At 54.8% G+C, this 15,140-nt stretch overlaps 4 protein-coding genes across 4 annotated transcripts; 2 read left to right on the top strand and 2 right to left on the bottom strand.

The window, feature by feature from the left end:
* Nucleotides 1-1,137: 1,137 nt before the first annotated feature.
* CH63R_06169 (NMT1 protein) lies at nt 1,138-2,356 on the top strand (the record flags this gene model as incomplete). The annotated part of the gene is made up of 3 exons (XM_018301144.1): nt 1,138-1,172; nt 1,232-1,334; nt 1,400-2,356. The coding sequence occupies 3 exons, from the start codon at nt 1,138-1,140 to the stop codon at nt 2,354-2,356; spliced, it is 1,095 nt and encodes a 364-aa protein (XP_018158994.1).
* A 1,980-nt stretch (nt 2,357-4,336) lies between these two features.
* On the top strand, nt 4,337-5,740 carry CH63R_06168 (Subtilase; the record flags this gene model as incomplete). Its single annotated transcript, XM_018301143.1, has 3 exons — nt 4,337-4,798; nt 4,858-5,376; nt 5,474-5,740. 3 exons carry the CDS (start codon nt 4,337-4,339, stop codon nt 5,738-5,740), a joined length of 1,248 nt encoding a protein of 415 aa, XP_018158993.1.
* Nucleotides 5,741-6,319: 579 nt separating this feature from the next.
* Nucleotides 6,320-7,876, bottom strand: CH63R_06167 (Flavocytochrome c; the record flags this gene model as incomplete). Its single annotated transcript, XM_018301142.1, has 1 exon — nt 6,320-7,876. One exon carries the CDS (start codon nt 7,874-7,876, stop codon nt 6,320-6,322), a length of 1,557 nt encoding a protein of 518 aa, XP_018158992.1.
* A 1,366-nt stretch (nt 7,877-9,242) lies between these two features.
* CH63R_06166 (glycosyl hydrolase family 18) lies at nt 9,243-15,117 on the bottom strand (the record flags this gene model as incomplete). Its single annotated transcript, XM_018301141.1, has 16 exons — nt 9,243-9,276; nt 9,406-9,640; nt 9,735-9,819; nt 9,897-10,174; nt 10,252-10,930; nt 11,000-11,087; nt 11,198-11,280; nt 11,342-11,902; nt 11,962-12,377; nt 12,427-12,475; nt 12,542-13,058; nt 13,118-13,214; nt 13,279-13,444; nt 13,504-13,808; nt 13,965-14,370; nt 15,037-15,117. The coding sequence occupies 16 exons, from the start codon at nt 15,115-15,117 to the stop codon at nt 9,243-9,245; spliced, it is 4,080 nt and encodes a 1,359-aa protein (XP_018158991.1).
* Nucleotides 15,118-15,140: the final 23 nt, after the last annotated feature.

The following is a 15,140-nucleotide window of genomic DNA, read 5'->3' as shown; positions in this document are numbered from 1 at the left end:
GAAGAACAAGGTGTTTGCATCCGCTACATATCTGTTACAGTTTGTGGTAATTAACTACAGCTATAGGAATAAAACCAGTGACATACTCTCGGAAAGCACACGAATCATCTCTAATCCCCGTTGTCAAAGCGGCCAACATCGGCCCAAGCCGGCTGTGTTCGGCCATCCATCCACCAGGTTCCGATCCCGGAGTCGGCGGGAGCACGCGGCACGGAACAGACACGCCTGTCCTGCGTGGTCTGAGGAACGAGGCTTTTATTTTCCCACGGCATTACGTGTATAAAGTATGTTCAGTGGGTGCAACACTGCAAATCCTCGATGCGAGGTCCGCTTAACCATTGATACCCGTCGACATGGACGAATGGAATCCATGAATCAGACCCAGTCGTGTCTCGCGGGTGCAGAGCCCTTTCTCTGATCAGGCCATGCCCACCACCCAACCACGCCCTGAACCTCGCATCAACGGTCTAAAGCGCCCGCTGGCGTGGGATCTGCCCCCAAAGTCATTCGTCACCGACGCGAGATGACCAAGTTTGGACCGGCTCGGGACCCCGGGGAGACTACCCAGGATGCATGTTTAGCTTCGGCCAAGTGAGGGGATTATGCAGAGCCGTAAGCGATCAGGAAGTTACCCCTCCCGGCGAACGAGGCATATTTGAGCTGGATTCCTCCCGTCTGGGAGTCACTCGCGGAATTCCTTCTACTTTCCTTCTCATCATTCTCATCATTACCCTCACGCACAGAGAGAACTCGACAACCACTTACACACCACCCACCAACTCTAGACCCGGTACGACGCTCGCGTCAAAGAGCCATGGCATCTATCGCAATGGAAACATCTACAGATCGAGGTAAAGTAGTAGAAGAACGCATACGGGTGTTCGGCTCGTCTGCCATGTTCCCACCACCCAAACCCACCCCCCTCTCGATATCTTGATCGATCGAGAGGGAGAGGATACTGGGCCGCAGGGGAAGGGGGGCATGGCAACGAGCCGATCTGAGAAATACCGGCGAACTTGATCTGGATAATACCAGCGAAAGGACATGCATCTTTGGCTCCCCCTTTCCCCCCCTTTGCACCGGTGACCAAGGACCGGAGTGTACTAACCCGTGCAGCATCACGCTTGATCTGTCAACATGTCGACCGATAAGATCACCTTCCTCACCAACTGGTAAGGGAAAAAAGTCCGCGTGATGACTGTCACGGATGTGTGAGTTGACGACGAGCCAGGCACGCGACGCCGTACCACGCTCCGCTGTACCTGGCCCAGGCCAAGGGGTACTTCAAAGAAGAGGGCATCCAGGTCGCCCTTCTTGAGCCCAACGACCCCAGCGTAAGAGAATTTCGTCTCGGGGACATTGATTGAGTGAGATGTCTGAGTGGCTGACCACCTAACAGGATGTCACCGAGATCATCGGCACCGGCAAGGTTGACCTCGGCTTCAAGGCTATGATTCACACTCTCGCCGTAAGCCTTCTCATCCCCTCTCCATCCTCTCACGACTCTTCACTGACGCCTCCCCCCAAGGCCAAAGCACGCGGCTTCCCCGTCGTCTCCATCGGCAGCCTCCTCGACGAGCCCTTCACGGGCGTCGTCTACCTCAAGGACTCGGGCATCACGACCGACTTCCGCTCCCTCCGGGGCAAGCGCATCGGCTACGTCGGCGAGTTCGGCAAGATCCAGATCGACGAGCTGACGTCGCACTACGGCATGACGCCCGACGAGTACACGGCCGTCCGGTGCGGCATGAACGTGTCCAAGGCCATCATCGAGGGCACCATCGACGCCGGCATCGGGCTGGAGAACGTCCAGATGGTCGAGCTCGAGGAGTGGCTCGCCGCGCGGGGGCGGCCCAAGACGGACGTGCAGATGCTCCGCATCGACGAGCTCGCCGAGCTCGGGTGCTGCTGCTTCTGCACGATCCTGTACATCGGCAACGAGTCCTTCGTCGCGCAGAACCCGGACAAGGTCCGCGGCTTCATGCGGGCCGTCAAGAGGGCCACCGACTTCGTGCTCGACCGGCCCGAGCAGGCGTGGAGGGAGTACGTCGACTTCAAGCCCGTCATGGGCTCGGACCTGAACCGCCGCATCTTCGAGCGCAGCTTCGCCTACTTCTCGCGCGACCTGAAGAACGTCCGGCGCGACTGGGCCAAGGTCACCGGGTACGGCCGCCGCCTCGGCGTGCTGGCGGAGGACTTTGAGCCCAACTACACCAACGAGTTCCTCGGCTGGTCCCTCGACGAGGAGTCCGGCGACCCGACCGGCGACCAGAAGCGCATGGTCGAGCTGCAGAACGAGGTCTCGTGCAAGGGGGGCTTCCGCCGCCTGGAGCTGCAGTCGGCGGTCAGGGCCTGAGTGGGCTGTGGGGAGGGGGGGTGTATGAAAGGTTACAGGATGACTTTTATTTTGTTGTCACGAGGCTTCATTCTCTTGCCTTGCGTGGTCTCGCTACCTCACCGCCCAGGTGGCCCCTTCGGTCGTTTCTGCTGGACTGGGAGACTTGTCATAGTGTACTAGGATGAATAACAGTTGTTCCTGGGCACAGACATGTTCACTCACGATAACTGGGTGACAGTGCTTCATGCAGTGTGACATAGCTCACGGCAGTTAGTCCCGCCCGGGTTCCCCGTCGTGGGCCAGAGATGCTGAAATCCGTGGTTATCCAGTTAGTCCTCGACTCTCGTGACCTGTTAGCCGGTTGTGGTCCATCAAAGCATGGGTCGTCGTCACTGTCTCTTATCCCACTCAAATGTTTCCGAATAGTGAGCAGTCGTGATCCCCGTTCTGCGTATGACTCGGAATCGGCACCTATCCGTGTCGTATTGCCGCAAACCGCAGATCTATGCGGAACCTAACACGGTCTTGGGCGCATGTGCTCGACGTCCAATGGTTTCTTCAGGCCCTTATCAAGCCCGGTCTTTGAGTTGACTTTTCGGTTTCCGCCTCAGCAAAAGTCCCCTCCACTGGGGATTATATCACCGGAAACCGTGCCGTCGCTGCTCGCGGACGAACGCTTCCAAGTATTCCGCCAACAACCGCAGGGAAACATCGCGCGTCTCATTGGCGGCACCTCCGACGCACGTGTTATTAGTCCTGGGGTTCACGGATATGTTCTTGCGTTCTGATTCGGATTTCTCTCGGTTCTAATCCTAAATCATTGTATATCGCAATAAACAGGCCAACAGCATCTGTTCAATCACGTCCTAATAGACCCCGGCTCTCAAGCAAACAGGGTCCGCGGCTCCACCGGCCGATAGCCTCATGCTTCTTTCTCCTGAGACCTCATCGCTCGAATCTTGTACTACCAGGTCCGGCAAAATACCGTTGGTTGGCTACACAGAAGTGAGACACGAAGATCGCATATCGGGTCGTCCCTTGGCGGCGCCTGGCGCGGGGCGAATCAGATCGTCCAGGACCCCTGAGCCGGCCGTTCTGGTTGAAGCTATTCCTGGTTGGGGTTGGTTCGTCTCCCACACCGAGACCCGCAAGCTCATGCTTAATTGTGAGTCGATGTACCCTACTATGTACAACTCCCCCCCAGTTAATTGCGGTCACCCAGTCGTGAGTGGTTTCGTTAGTGGCCCTGGGAGGTGAGATCCAGGGGCAGGTCCTTTTTCGTCTGCTTAGTGCCTCTCGAAAGTGACTCTCCTTCGCTTTCGATTCGTTCTCGATGATGCTTCTTTGGTTTCTAGCCCCGCGCCCGATCCGCAAAGTCACTGCCGTATCAAGGAGGTACAGGTGGTATTCCTGGACGGGATCGGCGTTCACCCATGCGGCATGTTCCTCACACATCACAACCTGGGACCAAAGAACCAACACACTGGTCCCCCGTCCCTGAGGAATGCCATGTTGGTCTCTCAGTGAGGCTCAGTCCAGACTCCTGGTTGGTTCCCGGCACTTCTCGCATTGGGTTCCTTTAATTCAACCTGCTTCAGGGGGGCCACGATACACCGCTCCAACGGGAGCGCCGAACGCGGTTGCTGGCGTCGAGGCCGTCATCGGACGCATCTTCCCACCTGCTCAGTTTGGAAACCGTCATGACGACCGATATGGTCAAGGGGTGGGGGGAAGAAACACTTCCGAACCTCTCGTGTATGCTCATCAAGCGACTCAATGAACTGACTGAGAGTGTGAGTTCCAAGTATAAGACAGGCCTGTCTGCCTCACCTTGAATGTCATGCCCATCACACAACTGTCGATACACCCTCACTAGCTTTCGGACATCAACGACCTCAGTCATTCTTTTAGACACCAAGCCGCTCGCTATCTGGCCATTTTCACAGAATCCTTCCACTCTTTTCAGTCTCTCACTTTCCTCACCGGACCATCACCACGATGCACGCCGCAACGCTCCTCGCTCTCCTCCCCCTCGCCGCCGTCGCCGCCCCCTCTCGACGCGCCCAGCCCGCGCCGCTCATCAAGCCGCGCGGCGCCACCCTCGTCGCGGACAAGTACATCGTCCGGCTCCGGAACGACGCCGGCACGGGCGCGATGCGGACCGCCATGGCCGCCTTCGCCGCCGACGCCGACCATGTCTACAGCTTCGGAGGCGCCTGGCGCGGTTTCTCGTCGACCCTCAACGCCTCCGAGGTCGCCGCGCTGCGGGACGACCCGAACATCGACTCGGTCGAGCAGGACGCCGTCGTCACCATCAGCGCAACGCAGAGGAACGCGCCCTGGGGCCTTGCGAGGCTGTCGAGCGCGAAGCCCGGGTCGACGACGTACAGCTACGACGAGAGCGCGGGAGATGGTACGTGTGCGTACATTGTCGACACCGGCATCGACGTCGAGCACCCTGTAAGTCCCTCGTGGAGCATCGCCTATGAACGTACATCTCTGACTCCCCTGGCGTATAGGACTTTGAGGGCCGCGCCAGCTTCCTCGCCAACTTCGCCGACAACTCGGACACGGACGGCCAGGGCCACGGCACCCACGTCGCCGGCACCGTCGGCTCCGCGACCTACGGCGTGGCCAAGAAGACGAAGCTCTTCGCCGTCAAGGTGCTCGACGACAACGGCGAGGGCACCAACTCGGGCGTCATCGCCGGCATGGACTTCGTCGTGTCCGACGCCCGTGGGGGCCGGCAAGGGTGTTCTAGGGGTGTCGTCGTCAACATGTCGCTCGGCGGGCCGACGTCGGCGGCGGTGAACGAGGCGGCCGCCGCCATCGTCCGGGCGGGACACTTCCTGGCCGTCGCGGCGGGCAACGAGGCCGCGGACGCGTCGACGTCGTCGCCCGCGAGCGAGGCGAGCGCGTGCACCGTCGGCGCGACGGCCGAGGACGATTCCCTGGCCGAGTACTCCAACTTCGGGGCTGTCGTGGACATCCTGGCGCCCGGGTCCGAGATCGAGAGCACCTGGCCCGGTGGCAGCACTGTGGGTGTTCTTCTTATTTTATCTCTGTTCTTCCCCTTATTCGGGCTGTCTTTTCTTGCATGATGAGAGAGAGAGAAACTGACGTGAAGTGATGTAGGACACCATCTCCGGCACCTCCATGGCCAGCCCGCACGTTGCCGGTCTGGCGGCTTACTTCCTCGGCCTCGGCTCCGCGCCTTCGGACCCGGTTGAGCTATGCAGCTACATCGCCGAGACGGCTCTCGACGGCGTCGTCGGCCAGGTCCCGCGCCGCACTGTCAACAAGCTGGCCAACAACGGCTTTGCCGGGAACGGCACCGCCAAGGCGACGGACGGATCGGTTGTTGGCAGACAGCTTAACGCGAGGTTCGCTGTTCGCTCCTAGATCAGAGATAGGAGAAGATAGGAGATCTTTGATGCAAAAGGTGCTTCTAGATATTAGATGAACATTGGAGCGGAATGCAGTTGGGTGGAAGTGGTGGCAAGACTCGGTTCTCGGGAAGACTCGAGTCTATGACATTCTACTTTGTAAATTATACACAATATAGGCATGTACGGAACATTTTATTTAACTTTGTTACGCTTGTTTGGCTGGTGAATTTCCCCTCTATTTCCGGTTGGAAAGCCCGTTCGTGCCCCAGTCGGCTCAATTTTAAAGACACACTGATCAAGAGTTATCTCGTAAACTTGAATAAATGGTTGTTTTACTGCGAGAAGCTGAGCATGAGTCAAGCGGGTTAGATCACTATCATCATATGGTTGAAAGCAATGAGAACACAGTAAAGATTTCCCACAACACTATCATTGTTCCCCCTCTCCGATGGTTGGAGTATAATGTGGCAAAGTCTCATAACACGCAGTACAATCTTGGTCAATGTAATCTATTCAATCTTGTCCTGTGAATGTCCTACCATTGGCCGAGTTTCAACGTAGTCTTCCAGTCTGATAGGCAAACAAACAACTATCATGAGCTTGTTGCTGCATTTGCAGCCTCCTGCCCTGCTATCCTCCCATACACCACACACTCGAGCAGCGATGAGCCCCCAAGCCGGTTGTCACCGTGGATGCCGCCCGTGACCTCACCAGCTGCCCACAACCCGTCGACGACGGTCCTGTCCTTCCTAAGGACTTGCGCCCTCTCGTTGAACGACGCGCCGCCCATCGTGAAGTGCGTGATGGGCGTCACCCGGCCGATGCAAACCTCTTCCTCGCGGTTGGCCTCCCCGGCCGGCAGCTTCCAGCGCCCGAACGTCCGTCTTCCGAATGCCGAGTCCGTCCCGGAGGCAACCGCCGCGGCATACTCATCAACGGCCCGGATGACGGCGGGTCTCAAGTCCCTGATCTTCTTCTTCTCCATCAGGCCCTTCCACAGGTAGAACTTCAGATGGCCCTCGGTGGCCTCGCACGCGCCGGGGTCCATGAGCAGCGTGACGTCCCACTGCCTGCTACTGTCTTCCGGCTCCCTTCTCAGCAACTGCATGATGGCCCTGCTGACGTGCTCCCTCGTCTGCATCTCGTCAACGAACCTCTCACCCCCTTCCGAGAGCAGAATGCCGCCCTCGCCACGCAGGACCTCCGCCGCGAGGAACTTATACCGCGCCCCGGGGTCCTTGGGATCGACGAAGCCCGTCGGGTGCACCTGCACGCTGTCCATGTCGACGAGCTCGGCGCCAACGGCCTCGAGGATTCCGTGGGGCGCGGGACGCGCCTCGTTGGTCGATGGTAGGCCGGCGAGGTCGGGTCGGTACTTGGCCAGGAGGCCGTCCGCGTCGCCGGCGAAGCCTCCCGCAGCGAACACGACGGGGCCCTCGAGGTCACGTTGCTCGCCGTCGTCTTGGACGTAGCGCACGCCCTTAACGACCCCGTCGACGACAGTCAGCGAAGTCACTTCTGCCGAGTTGCTGAGACGAAACTCCCGATTCTCTCCCAGCTTCTTCAGCAATGTCGTGACGATAGCCGCTCCGGGGGGCGTCTTTCCGGCGCCCCGGTGCGTTCGGGGGAGCGAGTGTCCGCCCAGAGGCGCGACGACGCTCAAGTCTACGCCAATCTCCTCCGCGAGCCACGTCACGGCGTCCGCAGAGCTCTTCGTCAGGAGCCCGACGAGCTTCGGGCGGTCGACCGCGCCTTCGGCGCCGGCAAAGCGCCTGCCGCCCGAGCGTACCGTGTCGTCGTAGAATAGATCGTCCCGTTCGACGCCGGCGGCCCGCTGAAACTGCGTGCCCGCGCCGTTGATGCCTGAAGACGCCTTGATGCTGTTTCCGCCGGGCTTAGGCGCGCGGTCGAGCATGTGGACGGCGGCGCCGGCTCGGAGGGCCTCGTGCGCGGCCGAGAGACCGGCGAGGCCGGAGCCGACGACAATGACTGGTCTGCGAGTAACTTGAGCCATTGTTGCAGAGGAGGAGAGTATGGTGGAATGGAACAATTTGTCTGTGATGGAATGGCGGTAGAGCATGCCTAGGATGGCTGCGAAGATGCCCAAGATGATGGTGAAGACGAAGCGGCGTATTGGGCGGATGAACATTGCAGCTTTCCGGCTGAAGGCGAGTCGGGCCACACAAGTGACCTCGGGACTATATAGCTACCGTACTTTAAACATACTGCTTAGTCGATGTGGGTTGTTGGTACAAAGTCGGGCGATTCCGAGTCGTACGATGTCGACGAAAGCGGAGCGTGATGTCGTCTCACTAACTGGTCGTCTGGGTCGTATTGTCTTGTGAGTTGGGTTAGAGTGTTCGCCGCTTTAGGGCAGATTTAGCATGGACCATAAAATCCTTCCTGACGTCTACTGGCTTCTGGCGGAGACATGCGGGTTTAGTCTCTTGCTAACTTCAGTTTTATGGCGTACCAGGCGCGGGTGCTAGTTCTCTCGGCTTGCTTGTCAAGGAAAGGAGATTGGGTGATCTGGTCGTAGTTGTCGCACCCTTGGATATCGAGAAAGACTTGCCGCTTTCTTCTGCATAGTGATTCCAACGGCGGCATACTTTCTTTGCGAAGCGGTTGCCATTTGGTATATCGGGGCTATTGCGAGCGGCAGCAAACCCATCAGACAGGGCAGAGAACTCGGTGCGAGCGTATGTGATGGATCTTGAAAGCCGCAAGATCATCAGCGGAAAATTGTTGAAGTAGTTTCTGATAAGCTCCAGCTGGGAGAGGAGATCGAGCACAGTAGTTCATCCAGATGAGTTGATGATGACGAGGGGCCATGACTTTCCGGATGATGTGGTGTGAGTCCTGCAACATCTAGAAGAGAAACCATTGGTACTCACGATGATACTCATAGTTTGATGTAAAGATTCTAGATTGATACAGTGGCAGTGACAAACGGTTAGATTGTGGCTGACGAATTTCAACTTTTCACATTTTTTGAACCACATTCCTAATCTTTCCCAGGAGAGAAACGCATTAAATTAACCACTGTTAAGTCACAAACCTGTTCTACTTGTGAACACAGTGCAAAGCAAGGTGTCTTATACACAATCTGCGTACTTGTGCAGTTGATTCTGGATATTTCACTTTGTTTGCTTTCTCATTTTCTATCCCTTGACAGTGGGATGCAAAATAGAAGAAATAGTATAAATACATTTTGCAGGTATGCAATCGCGATTGGGTTTTCATTTAGGAGTTTCTGCTGTGTAAATTATCACAATCTGCGCCAATTCAAAGTATTCATTAACAAATGACACAAGGTCAAATGACAACCTTTAATTGAAAGTATTGTCTGTCAGTCTATTGAGGACTGGCGTTGGCAACTATCTCATCAGACTGTAGTTCTGTCCAGATGATCGCATGAACCTATGATCTTGATCCTCGACTTATTGATGAGATCGTTGATCGCCCAGTGACGAATGAACACGGCGTCAGCCACATTATTGGAATTCAATCTTGATTCATATCAAGTTAGTCTCCTTTAAACCTAGGAACCTGGTAGAGTGGGTATAAGGATGGAAGGCAAGGAGGGGAAGAAAGGGGGAAATAAGAGGGGAGGGGAAGGAAGGGGAAATTTTTGACCAAAGGGAATGGAACAAGAAGGTCAGCAGAGAGAGAACATACTTGGAGAGAGCTTCTGCTCGCTGCAATTCGTACGTGGCCCTAGATCGGAGCACCATCGAACTCAGGACGGTCTGAATGAAGGATTTCCATTCGCTTTGGAGGTTCGGTATTGTCACCCCCTGGCCGTTCAGAAAATACCACGTGTCGAAGTCACCTAGCAACCTGTAGACGCCATCATACGTGGCGCAGAACTTCTGCCACACTGCAATGTTGTTGACATACTCAAACACAAGTCCTGCAAAGAGAAATGAGTTGTTAACAGTCAGAAAACATCACCTGAACAATGGCAGACAGATGAGGCTGCACAATATCTCAAAACTAAAACATACCCATTTCTTTTGTTTCTTGGAGTTGGACTTCAGAGCTCATCCTTTTGTACTTTGACATCAAATTAGGCTGCTTACCACCAAGAAACTGAGACCAATGAGCATATTAGCAGTAAGAATCAAGACGCCGGCGATGTGCTCATTGGGGAGATGAAATCAACTTACTCTGCCTTTCTTTTGGTTTGGTCTTGCTTGCGTGATCGTCAAGCGGTCTAGGCGGTCGAAACTTCCCAATTCGTCTAACAGCAGGAAGAAGAACGGCCTTTCCTCTCCTTGTACCGTGACTGGATACATATTTTCGTCCATAATATACGCCATCGTAAATTGGCAGCTCATTTTAGGTGTTGGGTTGGACACAGCGGGGACCTGGCCAAGGACGGTACCCTTGCCCAACCAACTGGTGAAGAAGTCGCCCATCAATTGGCCTTCAAAAACGTGCTCGGCTGCGCGGCACTGTCAGAGAATACAGACGCGTCACATAGAGAGTATAAGGAAAGGTTTGGAGTATGCAAACACTTACTATCGTACGGTGACCTGGCTGGTATGCCTGACCCATCGATGTACTCTGTGTCGGCCTGCGACAGCTGCTTAACGGACCAGTCTGAACAGACACCAGATCCGTTCCCCCAGTACCTCGAAATTGGATCATAAGCTCCGCCTTCGATTCCTTCCCAAGGATAAGTCGCGTCGGCAGGGAAGGCAGGATATCTTGAACCTTTAAAGGTGGGAGCCTTTTTGCCGCATATCGTCACACGCTTCGGGGCTGGTGTCGCGATTCCAGGAATTCGCTTATCGAAAAGGTTGAGACTCTCCTCGTTTTCTTCGTCGTCTTCCGTCTCGTCATCAATGATGTCTGTGGCGTTGTAAGATATGTCCCTTTTGGTTGGAATCCGAGAACCAGGCCATTTCCCGTCTGGCTTGACGCACCAGTCGCAGTCCGGCATATCTTCGTTGTTGGGGTAGAGGATGTTGAGATTCGCGCAGCCGCAACACTTGCCAGGATTTTCGCTGCCCGCAACACCACAGCTCAGGCAGTTGCTGCACTGAAGTCTTGATTTGCTGCTAAAATCGTTGCCGTAGTCTGAGCCGACGAACTTGGTCGGGTCGACGTTCGCATCTGCGTTATAGCCCCATCCTGGCATCACGCCTGCAGCCGGAGAGGCGTTGGGATAGCACACTTTCCCGTCTGCTGGTGATTGCTGTAAGAGAAGTCAGTGTACTTGAAGTACATCTCTAATGTTCCAATCACATCATCAACCGGAACGTACTCTGTCAAAAGCAAGCTCTGTTATAGTTCCAGTCGAGCTCCATCCGACGCTTTGTCTATTGAGAGGGGAGGCTCTGTCAATATTTGTGCTTGACGAGTGATCGGAAATGTTAGACTCACGAGTTCTTCACGTTCTGATAGACAGAGGTTCTGGAAGCAGTGTTAGTCAAGTGCAAAAAGAGTGAAAGGGCTGCTGTACGCGATGTCGTAGTCCGTGCAAGAAGTTGCATCGCCACCGGGAATGAAGGTGAACTCTGTCATCGTGCCATAGTTCACAGTCATCTAAAGACACAGGTTGTCAGTCAGCAAGCTTTTTGACTCCGGAAGACAGTTTTTGACTCACCTCCGGAAGATCCATCTCGAACACCCTGCCGGGACCACGTTGCAAGAACCAAAACTTGATCTTCATGCCAAACTTGAGAAAAGCGCCCATGCTTATCCTGCCGCCATTGCCGGCGGTGCCATGAAGTACGTTGTCGTCAGGGATGGAGATTCTGTTCTTCAGCCGGTCTTCGTCTTTGACTCTCAGTTTGTCTTCCTTGGTCGTGGGGAAATAGGCATTGAAGTCTCCAAAGTCGGATATGATACGGGTGCTGAGTTTGCCATCAAAGTAGGGGCCGCTGGGACTAGCGCTTCCACCATCAGTGTCGTTGAAAGCTCCAACGGAGTAATTGATCGTATAGTATGGGGACAGGTCAATGTTCGTGCCACCATCACCCGCGTCGACTGACGTCTCTCTGTGCCTGGTTGTTTTCCCGTTGGTCATGGCTGGATTGCCTTTGTTGGTCTTCTCGAGACGAACCTCTCCGACACCGCCAACGGTGAATGTCAAGTCCGTACTGCCCCTGACAGAGAGGAAGCCGCTTGCCTGGGTCACTTCGAGTTCTCTATCCCCTAATTTTGCCTGTTAAGAACATTAGAGCCCGCGGGGTCTCGCCTCTTGTGTATCAAGGGAGAACTCACAACCATGGAATATCCGTAGTAGAACCGTGCATCAAGGGTGCCCCCAACGTGAGCTGCCAGGCCTTGATCGTATTCCTTACCGCCCACGAGGCAGCTATCGGCTGAATCCCAAAAGAGGGGCTCACTAACCTCCTCCTTGATCTCGAAAGCATCTACAAACATCTCCGTTCCAACTTTGTTGGTGAACATTTCTCGCCATTGCGCTGCTGTGGGAGCGTGGAATCTCTTGGAAACGCCTCCTTCGATCCCTGGAGAGTCCACAGCGGCGTTCCAGTATCCTCGAATATTCGAGTAGTCGACTCTGATCATGGTGTTGCTGGTGTCTCTACGGGCCAGTGTGAGGTCAAAATCGAAGGTCAAAGTGAAGACGTCAGATGTGACGTCTCTGTTTGAGAACCCAACGGGTATGCTCTGGTCTGATAAGAATGTTAGCCCCTGGGGCTGAGGGATCACTCATCCACGTACCTGCTGCCACCTCAACATTGATAGCTCTGGCAAAAGAACCGGCTGCACACTACGAAAACCGAGTTAACCGTTTGCAAAAACCAAAACTACGAACACAAGATGGGTAGGAGCTTACGTTGTCGGGCATCTCAATGATGGTTCCCTCGACTCCCCGCTCCATGAGTTGGAAACAGCCTTTGATGTCGTCACTGAAGCAGGCAACTCTTGCCTTTTGGGGCTTTTCGCCATCTTGCTCATTAGGCTTATCCGGACAGTCGAGAAAAACGAGGGGGTGAGGATTATCGTGCCGCTTCTTCATTGAAGCCACGGCATAAGAATCTCCTGTGATGAGCATGAAGCCAAACCCAGTCTTGTCTGGATCGATCTCTCCCGCGTTAGCTTCGGCCCCCAAGTTTACCAGCCCATAGCTCATCTGATCCTCGTCAGAAGGCAGCATATCGGCGGGAAACAGCCTATCGAGGTCGACCATTGAGAAACGGGCGTTGGTGCCGCCAATCTTGGTTCCACTAGATATGGCCTTGAGAGCGTCGAGCTTTCCCGTGTCGAGATCAATCGCCCAAATCATGATACCGGCAAGCCCTATGTTGTTTGCGTAGTCAATCTTCGCTTGAAAAGTTGTGACATCGTCAAAGCTGCGAGGTTCGTTAGATACAAACGCAATCTGTTTGGGACAAATCCCCATGGAACTTACGAAATCCAGCTGTTTTCCGCATATACAAGGTACTTGGAAGCGGCAGCCTCATCATGGTAAGCCGTTGCCCCGGTATTGTCGAGTATCTCCATGATTTCTACGTAAAGTAAGGTTCAGCGACTCACTAGCGCATGAAGAAGAGCGAACAAGGGAGAACGTACCGCTATACGAAAGAATGCCAGCAGTGTTTGAGCATTTTCCTGGACTACCTGGTCCCTTGAATGCGCATCCGGGCTTCCAGCAGGAGGCAGATTCGAGCTCGAAAGAGCGGCCGTAGAAGCCCAAGCCGAGGACAACGCTCGAAGGCTCGACGCCAACTCGCCAAAACTAAATATTTGTCTGTAAGGAAACTGAAGCACGTTTTGTTCCGGAGAGTGAAATCTTACCAGGTCCAGGGCGTGGCCAATCTCAGTCAGGTTAGTGTGCGAAAGCACTTGGTTGCCGATGGGGTTGCTACTGTCCCATACGCCGTGGAGATCGTAAGACATAAGGTTAATCCAGTCAACTTGGGCTTCCATCCCCTTGAGGTCGAAGTGACGAAGATACCAGTACGAAGACGGTGCTGTGAATGTGACGATGTAGTTTTTGCCGCTTGCGTTGATGGCGTCGCGAAGTTCTGAAAGAAGCGCTGTGTAGTTCTCGCCGTCTCCTTCTGAACCACCTCGATCGTCGGCACCAGGGTACTCCCAATCTATACATTTGTCAGTCTTGTGTCAAAGTTATTTGTTGAATCAGGAGCGTGCAGAAACCCATTTTACCACATCAAATGTAGGAAGGACTCACCGAAATCTGTGGCCTCGATTATTAGTTGACACCTCAAACTCAAGTAGAAATAGATTGCACTCACCAACTCCATCATAGCCGTACTCAGACAAGAACCCAATCAAGTTCTGGATGAAGATAGCGCGGTTTTCTTTCGTCGAAGCCAAAGTAGGGAACACTTTCTGCCACGGGCCTGGGTCACTGAAAGTCCAACCTCCAAGGGCGATGACGATCTTGAGGCTCGGGTTCCTGGCCTTGACGTTTCCAATGGACTTGTACAAGCCGGGGTCGATGCCGTCCATGTTGGTGACTTGAAACGCGTCGTTAATGTAACCAAAGGAGACAAATAGGTGTGTGAGGAGGTGGACTGGGATTTCCCCAGGACCCATGGTACCGCAGGGCTTCTGCATGTTCCAAGTCTCCCAGTATCCGATTACCCTCGTCTTAACGTCTGACGGAGAACCGTTGGGCTTGGGCTGTTCGCAGTTGGACTGGCAGCCGCCGGTACAGAAGTCGGTCGTGGTGCCGCAGAATCCAAACTCTGAGCAGCACACATTAAGAGGACATGACTGCCCCGGAGCCGAAGCGTACTCGCCGCACTCTGCCTTAGCATCGCAGTTGGACTGACATAAAGACAGCGCTAGCTGTGATACGGAACCAGGGGTCGGCGTCCTGTGAGTGGACGGACCGTCACTGCATGGGACGGAGGCCGGGCCGGCCGGTGATACTCCCGGTGGCGACATTTGAAAGCCAACAGCGCAACATCACGAGTGGATCGGCATATCTCAGCTTGTGCATGTTTTTGTGGTCGATACATGGCTCTTCAGGGTCCTTAACCTCCTTTCTAAACGGCCTCACACAGTCTGGACTGGCCCTCAGTTGTCACATGGGGAGGAACATTCTTGCCGCCAGCCGCTTGAAATTACATGCAGGGGGAACGTGAGCCAGAATGAAGAGAATCTGGTCTGGCCAAGAACTGCCAAGACGGAGTGTGTTCAGGCCCATCCGAGCCTGTTGCCGTTGGATTGCGGAATCGGCGTGAGGGCAGAGTCATCTGGACTGTTGCAAGCGCTCCGCGCTCGTGAACCCTGCAAGGCTTTGATGATGCGCAAGAAAAGTTCCATCGGTCGATGCCCGAAGCGAAAAGATTGCCTGACGTCTGGCCGAGCGCCAGCCATGAACTCCATACCCAGCTTAGCAGTTGGTTGAGAAGCGGCGCGGTACGTCTGCATTGACATTTCGCTATATGCACTTCACTTCC

This window comes from Colletotrichum higginsianum, chromosome 4 (genome assembly GCF_001672515.1).
Source record: "Colletotrichum higginsianum IMI 349063 chromosome 4, whole genome shotgun sequence".
Lineage (NCBI taxonomy): Eukaryota > Fungi > Ascomycota > Sordariomycetes > Glomerellales > Glomerellaceae > Colletotrichum > Colletotrichum higginsianum.
Note: the sequence above shows the minus strand (reverse complement) of the source record. Positions and strands in the feature narration are given on the sequence as shown.